The sequence below is a fragment of the Neolamprologus brichardi genome, chromosome 19 (genome assembly GCF_056152115.1).
Source record: "Neolamprologus brichardi isolate AB-2024 chromosome 19, ASM5615211v1, whole genome shotgun sequence".
Classification (NCBI taxonomy): domain Eukaryota; kingdom Metazoa; phylum Chordata; class Actinopteri; order Cichliformes; family Cichlidae; genus Neolamprologus; species Neolamprologus brichardi.
In genome coordinates, this window is record NC_142122.1 from 1,339,576 (window position 1) to 1,349,299 (window position 9,724).

Below are 9,724 nucleotides of genomic sequence, written 5' to 3' on the forward strand. Positions count from 1 at the left end.
CACAGCAGCTTTGACGTGAAGCAGCACGTGTGTGTGTGTGCGTGCATGGGTGTGTGTTTGCACTTGACGACATTAAATAACATGCATGCTAGTCTGATATGGTGCTTTATCTGTAGTGTGGTGTTAGCAGGAGAGCTGTCATAATGACAGATGCAGTCACCGCGAGGTTTTAAGCAGAACTTTGTTTTTAGACAGGAAATTAATTTTAATCCTTCATGTTTTTAAAGTCCATCATTTTTCAGAGTGATTGGAAATCTTACACGTGATAATAGGAAAGAGAGAAAGTGCAGCTGCTGTGCACAGCTGTGTGTTTTAGGTGGAGGACAGCAGGACGTGGTGGTGTTTCTATCACTGCTGCATGTTTGTGTGGACTTCAGCTAACTGCTGAGTTTGGGGTTCAGATTGGAGGATTTGAGGATGTGCTTTGCTTAGTGGTTCATCTCCTGGGATGTTGTTGTGTTTTTCTGTTGTGAAGTGTGTGTTTTAATGAACACGCGCACACACACACACACACACACACACACACAAGCAAGCACAATGAGAGCAGAAACAAAGGTCGGTGACATAACATCCTCTCCCCTCTGTTTCCTGCCTCTGTGCACCAGGAGCCTCGACCCCGACCAGATGAGCGTTTCCACAGAGTTCAGCTACCAGACCGTGTCCGACTGGACGTCCATGATCAGCTTCGACATGAACGCGGCGCCGGGGAGCCCGATGTCGCCCTCCAAACACTCCAAGGTGGGTCTGAGTTAATCCTCAGAGATTACAGATGCAGAACGTCAGAGCAGCTTCTATTCCTCCCTGAGAGGAGAACAGATCAATATTAAACAAATACACAAAATGAATTTATCTTCACGTCTTTATTGAACTCTGAGTGCACAAACTCTTAGCTGCTGACGATCACTCGGATTCTGGGTGATATTGATCAGCTGTCGGCTCATAGGTCAGAGTTTTGTTCTTGTTGCTTCCTTTGGATCATCAGTTATTCCTCTCTGTGTCGTTTGAGCTCGGAGAGGCTTCAGAGCTGCGATGAAGGTTTTAGTGTTTAGTGTTTTTGTCTCATCAGTTAGAACATGTGGAACATCCTGGTGATCTACATCTGTGAGTCAGATCAGTAGGAGCTCTGCCGTCTCTCACAGGAGAGTGATCTTCTACACGTTTACACTTTTATTTTTAGCTGTTTTGAGATTTTCTGGTTTGTTTGTCAGGCGCTGCGTCCATGAGGTCCAGATGAAAGCAGAGAGGAGATTATGTGTCGTCAGCTTCAGCTCCAGCTCGGTTTGCATTACTTTACTGGTCCAGTTACTCAGTTTTTGATTTCTTGAGGCCTGGTTCTTATTTTGAGTTTGAAAACTGTGATTTAGATGAAAATTAGTGGCTAAATCTGACGTATTTACACACTGAACTCTATTCATAGTCCTTTTTAAATAAACAGAAACATGAAGATGAGATGGTTCAGAGTTTATGTGACTCGATCAGCTGATTGATCACATTATTGTTTCATGAGCCGTCATGTTTGCTGCCAGCTGACCGTGTCATCGTATTTATAAACCGTCACTGTTTAATAAACGGCAGCACTGACGGCTCTGCGAGCCACATTTCCTCCAAATCTACCTGTGCAGCACTTCTTTGTTAGACACTGTTTTCTTTAAAAATCTGCAGGACGTCAGAAAGTTTGAGACTTTAGAAACATAAAAACGGCAAGTTCAGACGCGCGAAGCGGAAGAAATGGATCAGAAGTGCATCCGGAGCAGATCAGCTGCATTAGCCGTGTTAGGCGGTCAGATTTCCTATGATTTTATCTTCATGGAAGCAGCAAATGGCGCTCGGCGCTCTGTGGAAGTCCAATTTTAAAATTCTGATCATAGCCTGCTCCCGACTTAGTGATGTGTTCAGTATCAGTTACCATGGTGATTAAGCCAGGAAGCAACTCTGAGTTTAACCTTGACGCGATTAATCTGACCTGGTGTTTCACCCTCTGATCAGTAAACTGATGACTTCATGTTCTCAGTCAAACAGGAAGTGACAAAAACACAGTGGGATATGTGTTCATTACTGTGGAAGACCAAACATGCTAAAATCCTCGAATAAATGCAGATATTACTCAGCTCTGATTGTTGCATTTAATGACACATTCATTAATTTGGGTCTTTGTTCCTCCGTAGATCATTTTCCTGATGTCGGTCCGGACAAATATTTTATTACAGACTTAAAGAATATGAAGAATGTTGTTTGTGGACTTTTTAAAAACAGTTACTGTAACAACGTGCTTCTCCTTTAAAATGACATGCATATAATCCTGTTGGATCCTATTGGCCTGGAGCTACTTCCCATAAACAGAAACCTGCCAAACCCGTCCTCCTGTGCTCTTTGTGTCTGTGGGAGGACCAGAAACCTACGGGGGACATAAAATGCCAAAATTACTACAATAAAACCCCTCAGTAAATAAATGACGTTGGGTAAAACGTATAAGATTCATATTACATACAGTATAATGTAATTTCTAAGGCTTTTCATATGTAGTGTGTGAAACGATGCTGCAGTTCAGCTTTAATGAGCTCGTGTGTGAAAGCTGAAGCTCGGCGTCCTGCGCTCTTTCATTTTGATCTCCGTTATCTTTCCCGCGTGTTTTTATTGCAGTCTCAGAGATAAGGACGGGGGGTGTAATTCACACTGATATGAGCTCAGTCCCCACCTACCTGACATTGTCCTGCTGAAGGGCAGCGGTAGGTGGAGGACTAATACATGGCGGGCAAAAGTGGAAGGAGAGTAATCCCTCTGGGTTTTGACACGCTCTGGATTTCAGGCCCTTAAAGCAGGTAAAGTAGCCGCGCTTCCACTTTGTTTTCCGTGGTTTGTTTCTGTTTGGATATGAACTGGAAAAACTGAGCCTGAGCTGCTGTTTGCTCAGTGAAAATATGGAAATGCTGGAAAGCAGAGTGAGGGTGTTGAAATGGCTCCTCTGTCACAGCCGTGTGGTTCCTCTACACGAGACTGAGACCTAAATGATTTGTTCGTGAAGCTGGCAGCAGATAACAGGCGTCCCATTCACACGCACGCTTTAGAATGAGGAAGGGTGTGCTGCTCTCCGCCAGCCTCGTCCACACCCTCTCATTTTTACTGGATTGAGAATTCCAGCTGGCTTTCACAATATTGTTTTTTTACTGTGATGTAGGAGGCAAAGCCCACGTCTCAGAGCCGTGACACGCTCAGGTAGAGGCAGTCAGTGCTGCCTGAGGAGCAGGAAGCTTTAAGGGTTTGAATTCTTCTACAAGGTGTGATTAGTCGTCGGTTCTCGGCGCAGTTTTGTGTGATTTTTGGGACCAACTCTGACACAGAACTTCTGCAGTTTGGACTCCAGGAAGTCAGAATGGTGCGTAGCTGCTTCTTGTTCTAACATGTGCTCTTTGTTTCTTGTGACAACCGCCAGCTTTGGTTTTGCATTATGAGCAGTCCGGGCTTCAAACCTGACTGTGGACGTCTCTGCTGCTCTTTCACCTGCTCCGATATTCCATGTTTGTTTTCCGGGTTTTTTCTGAGCCGTTTGAATCTGTGAGCTGTGGGAATAAAAGTGAGTTAGTCATTCAGTTTTACTGCTGTGCGTCATTCACTGAGGGTGTCTGCGTTTAGTTTGGTTCAGCTTTTCACTCTTCACACAAAAAATGGTGAAAAATATTTCATAATAAGAGAGAATAAAGGATTTGCTTTAACGATGCTTTTGTTTGACATTCCCATATTTCCCAACTTTTGGTATAAGCAAAGTAAATAAGCTCAAAATAGAACAAATATCCAAAGTAAAGGTAAAGGTGGTTAAAATGTAACAAAATGTTGTTTTAAACATGAGTGATAAATGAAAGTGAGGTGACGATAAGCTGTTATAAGAGTGTTCACAGCGTGGCCGTGTACAGCTCACCTCACAGAGAGCTGTTCCTGTTCAGAGTCACTCAGCCGGTCCATCCATGTGTTTGTGAGTGACGCTGATAAGATCAACCAAATCTGAAACGTTTCCGTTGATGATTTTAGTTTCTACATTTTCTAAGCTCATGTGGGATAACTGGCTGCTTAAAACCAGTCAGTTTATGAAAGATCTGTTTTTACCTGCGTTTGTATCAGGATCATATTCTGTCCAAATGATAAAACATGTTTTCAGCTGAAATTGAAAGAATTCTTATTGATTGCAGTCGCACCTTTAAAGGAAGGTAAATTCCAACGATTTGCGTTTCTGACTAAGTGAGAAAGAATATTTATCTAGAAAATCTTTCAGGTATTCTCATCTGTGACTCAAAGGTATGTCGATGAAAACACCTGCCAGTTTTCATTTCTACAGAAAAGCCGTCTCGTCTCAGCTCGACTGAGTCTGATTTTCACTTATTAAAGCATCAGGATGAAAGAATCAGCTGTTTGATTTATACACACACGTATGAACAAACACATCCATCAGTGTTCTCACACGGGAAAAATACAGAAATACATTTAAAGTCTGACTGCATGTAATCATGTAGAGGAAGTCAAGAGCTCGGTTTAGTGCTTCTGCAGAAATATCAAAGTCAGTCTGTTAATCCTGCTGCGACAGTTACTTTACATTTATTTCCAAAGAATGGCTGCTGTTTGTTTTTGATGATGTCACTCCGTCGCCGCCTCCTCTCTGGCTGCCATGTTGTAGTTCCTGCTGCTCAGCAGGTGATTAGTTGGAGCTTCTGACAAACACTCGCTCCTTCTTGTCTTCTCGAGCATCGACAAACATTTAAAGCTTCAGTTTTTACTTGGAGCCAAACAACCTGCAGACTGTTCTTTCTTTTTCTTGGCTCTGATTATAGAACAGGATCTGTTTTCAGGGGATTTCCTTGAACTTCAAAAATGATCCAAATGTATAAAAATAGATGAAAAGGAAAAACGAGGTGATGGTGGTGGGATAACTTTAGGCCCAGACTGTGTTTGTGTTTAAAGGAGTCCAGGACAGGCAGAGCGCACGATGCAGCTCAACCTCAGAGGAAGTACAGCAGATTTCATTATTAATGCAGTCTTACATCTCAGTATTCATCTTTCCTGCCTGTCCTCTTTTCTTTTTAGAGTTCGGAGGAGAAGAAATCGATGTTCGGCCGTTTCACCAACTTCTTCAGCTCCAAGAGGAAGAAGAGCAGCAGCCGGAATCATTCGAGCACCTCCGACAGCTCCGCGGCATCCCCCTTGTCGCCACGTTCGCCCCAATCTGAGCCAGAAAATGGGTTCAATGCTGAGCACGGCGACACTGTGAGCCAGAGCTCCAGCCGGAGCGCCTCCAGCAGGGCCTCGCAGGTCACAGTAGAGGCAGACCTGCCGTTTGCAGACAGCAACAGCACCGGGAGCGTGAAGGAGCTGAATGCAATCATGACTTCCACAGACCCTGCATCTGCCACCGAGCCAGATCTCGGTTTGAAGTCAGAAGTGGGCTTCGCTGAATCCGTGGTGGAGGAAGTGAGCAAACGGCTGCAGGTGAATTTGGAACAGAAAGTACTGAAGAGACCAGAGAGCAGCAGTGAGGATGAGGTCATCAGCCCGACCACACTGACGTCACTTCAGATCCCACTTTCCAAGGCTGTGGAGTGCCCAAAGTCTCCTAACCTAACCTCCATAAGCTTAGCATCAAAGAAAGCGTCGGTGAAGGTTGGAGAGAAGGGCCACAGCACGGCGCTGAGAGGAATAACTTTGCTCAAACCGGAGGGAAAGCCTCCGGACCTGAAGAGGGAAAACTCAGGAGGACCCAGGACGAGCACTCGAATATCCACCAGCAGCCTCTCGGGGGAAAGTGCAACCACGAGAGAGGAAAAACCCCAAGGCGAGTCTCCTGTCGTGTTCCACAAAGCCATATGGGTGGAGACACACCTGGGAGAGGAGGAGGTGGAGTGGGAGAAAGAAAGGGGTGTAATGAAAAAGGAGGAGGGCTTTAGAGCAGACTCGCCTCCTCTTTTGGCCGTACCTGTCACAGTAATTCCAGAGGACGACTCAGAGAATGAGGGAGCACCAGAGAGCCCTCCCACCCCCTCAGAGACTCCTGCGCTCAGTGGCAGCCTGCCACACTCACTCTCCTCCCTGTCACAGACTGTGGGGGAGGTCCAGACCCCCACGGAGCAGCCGGAGGGGCCGGACACAGACTCAACAAGGAGTTCTCCGGTTCAGGAGCGACACCGGACGAGATCGAGCCGGGTCACACGCAGGACTGTGAGTCTGCCTTCGAAGAGCAAAGCTGTTGCCGAGGTGCACACCGGCCCCGAGCCGAGCGTGGACGAAGGCTCAACTTCAAAGGGCTCAAACACAACAGAGGCGAAACCGTGAGTGTCTGTCTGTTTTCATTTTCCTCTGCTTTTACAGCCTCTTTGATCCAGAGAAACAGCTCAGCCTGCATGCAACCCGAGCTCCGAGTTCCCATGGTGCTTTGTGCCAGAGCTGAACAATGGGGCTAAAACCTGCAGGGAGGTGCTGAAATATTCATCCAGCCACTCAGAAACACCTTTAAGCTTCTGACACTTTACTGGATTTATCAAATGTAGGTCAGCTGTTCTGTTAACCTTTGGTGTTCATTCACTACCTCCAGTTAGTCATTACAACCAGCAGCTCTCATGTTTGACCTCAGGACGCCGTGGAAACGCTCAGCCTCGGTGCTTAAAGTTTCTACACACGGTTGATTCTGCAGGTGGTTTTACAGACGGTTCATCCAGGTTTCCCGTCATCGTGCAGGAGAACAGTGGAAACTCTGCATGTGTGAAGCATTTTTATGGCACGATTAGAGACGAGACACAAAATGTTTGAGTGATATTTGAACTTAATCAGGTCAGAAAACACAACATGTGACCTTTTGCATGAAGACTCGCAGATGCAGTTTTTCCCTTTGGTCGTGTTGTGCAGGTGTAAACTGAGGAAAACATTTACAGCTGCTGCTCTGATGTCTCCCTGCTAAGTGTCTGATTTATAATTTTAAGGACAACACAGAGTTTTAAAAGTAGTTTTCTTATTTGCTGTCTTAAAAGTGGAAGCTCAGTCAGGCTCAGAGATTCCATCCATGTATTGGACAGTCAGGTGGATTTACCCACTCTGGGAGGGGCTCGTGAGCTTAGCTCCACGTCTTCCTTTGTCCTCGTCTTGTGTTGCTGTAATTTTTGCTCTTTTTCTTTTCTCTGCTTCATGGCTGCTTTGTTCTTTCTCGTGTCTGTTGCGTCAGCAGCTCGTTGGATCTGTGGAGTTGGCAGTAAACTCTCTTTGGACTCGTGCTTCACTGTAATAGTGCTAGCATTAGCTATCTGAGGACCCTGAGGATTCAAGTTGTACCAGTGACTTCACTGGGGGGGCTGTAATATCCAGGATATGTTTTCCTTCTCTGGATATTTAGCCAAAAATTAGGCCTCCAAAGGCACAAATGATGGTCTAAATATGCTGCATTTAATTATTTTTCAAACATTTTTTTTATCATTTATGCAACAAAGTATTTGATTTTGATTGAATCTTTATTTTGAACATGTTAAAAAAGTACAATAACATAGAATTAAAAGAGACAAATGAACAAAGCAAAGGAAAACGAGCAAAAACAACTACAAATAACTTTCATGTTCAAAAAGGAGCAGGAAGAAGCATAAGATTATTTAATCCCACCCCTTTTCCACTATCTAGTAATCTATAGACTACAGAAATACCTCCTTGCAATGACATTATATGTCATGTGTATTTTTTTTTATTATTCATTTTTATATATATATATATATATATGTTTCTATCTATCCATACATACGTATATACACATACGCACATATACACATTTTCAATAACCCCATTAACACCTCGAAGGATACACAACCTACAGATATATATACCCACACCAACATACCCGTGCACGCGCACACACATGAAAATATTGGACAAAAACATCCTATCAAATCTCTTCCTCTTCCCTGTACCCTGTAAAAACCACATCCTTAAACCGCTTTTTAAACTGCGCCATGCTCGGACTTTGCTTCATATCTTTACTTAGTCTGTTGCACAGCTTCACTCCACACACAGAGATGCAGAAACTTTTTAATGTTGTACGGATACGAGGATGTTTTAAATTTAATTCCCCCCTCAGATTGTGTCCCTGTTCCCTTTTAGAAAACATTTTTAGAATATTGTCAGGAAGCAGGTTATTTATTGCTTTATATATAATTTGTGCAGTGAGAAAATGAACCAGTATTACAAAGCCAGAATCTATTTTGCTATAACACTCGGTGGTTTTCACAGCGTAGGATCTATCTACTTGTGTGGATACATAAAGTGTGTCTAGAGCCGTCATTAAATATTTTCTGTGTTTTCTGACAGACGGCTGATCCTCCAAAACAACAACGATGCTGATTTTAAGGACACAACCCTCGATCGGCCCACACCAGAAGACGAGTCTTCACCCTCTGAGGCAATCACTCTGGAAGCCATAGTTAAAGGTAAAACAGACTTGGAGGCCTCAGACTTCGATGACACTTCTGCAGCGTCAGACATGTACAAAAAGAAGCCAGCAGCTGCAGAACCAGCGGCGAGAGGCCAAGCGGCCGACCAGGCTGCAGCCCCGAAACGAGGAGTTAAAGGAGCAGCAGAAAGCCGGCATACCACGGCGGGTGGAACAAAGACCCCGACCTCTGCAGCTGCAAACAAGGCCAAGAATGTCCCAACAAAGGCAAAGGGCTCCACAGAGGGCACAAAAGTGGAAACTTCCAGTGATAATCCAACACAAAGAGACGGAGCTGTTGGTATGTTGCCAGCATTAAAAGACCAAACCCGTGCTCCCTCCGGTGCTGCGGGTTCAAAGTCTAAAATCCCCAAAAGATCAACATCAGACGCAGACGTGAAATCGCCAGTGACACCAGATAAGACATCAGCGCCGGACACCTCAGGGCCCAAACTACAAAAACAACCTAGGACCAAAGAGACTCTGAAATCTCCAACAACTGCAGCCAGACCTGGAAGGAAACCAAGCTTTGAGGAAACCAAAGGAGGAAAATCGGTGTCGGGGAACATTTCTCCCACGAAAACTAGGACCGGAACAAAACTCAGCAAGGACAAATCAGATGAGGACTTTGAGTCTGTGATCTTGCTAAATGACGTGGAAAATGAGGAGAGAAGCAGTAAGAGTGGACACCCACCACACGGGGAAAGTCCGGACGTCAAAAAAACACAGCAGCAGAACGATGTGGAGAGCCGGCTGCCCGTTTCATCTCCGACGAGAAAGAAGGTTGACATAACCCATAGAAGGGTTTCATCGGGTCAGATGGACTCGGACAGACCTAAAACAGTCCAGAAGACAAGTCGAGAGCAGAAAGATGCAACAGCTGACGAGAGTCCTGGGAGTGAGACGCCGCCAGTGATACCCGAAAGTCCAAAGAAAGGTAAGAAAGCTCGAATACAGCATGTCGGACCAGGCGACATGAGGGGGGGTGAAGGAGGACATATGAAACCCAGGGGCAACTAAAATGAACAAGCGGGGTCATTTATAATGAACATTTCATACAGGGATGAAAATACAGACTGTTTTTCATCTGTTGGATCTGGACAAACATCTGGTTTGCAGATGTTTCTGCAGAAAAACTCCAAATATTTAGGTTGTTATTATCTGAAAAACAGTTGCCTAAATATGGAATAATTGCCAATAAAATGCAATCAAATAAAACATATAAAGTTAATAATAGACATGCATGTATTACACACAGTTTTCCATTATCCTGTCCCAAAG

General features: G+C 44.7%; 1 protein-coding gene across 1 annotated transcript in view; it reads left to right on the top strand.

The window, feature by feature from the left end:
* LOC102793490 (uncharacterized) overlaps positions 1-9,724 on the top strand; it is a 47,256-nt gene that overhangs the window by 21,231 nt on the left and 16,301 nt on the right. The window contains exons 2-4 of the mRNA XM_087833070.1: positions 606-738; positions 5,071-6,308; positions 8,323-9,380. Of these exons, the coding sequence (XP_087689196.1) occupies positions 606-738; positions 5,071-6,308; positions 8,323-9,380 (2,429 nt within the window). The remainder of the gene's footprint in view (positions 1-605; positions 739-5,070; positions 6,309-8,322; positions 9,381-9,724) is intronic.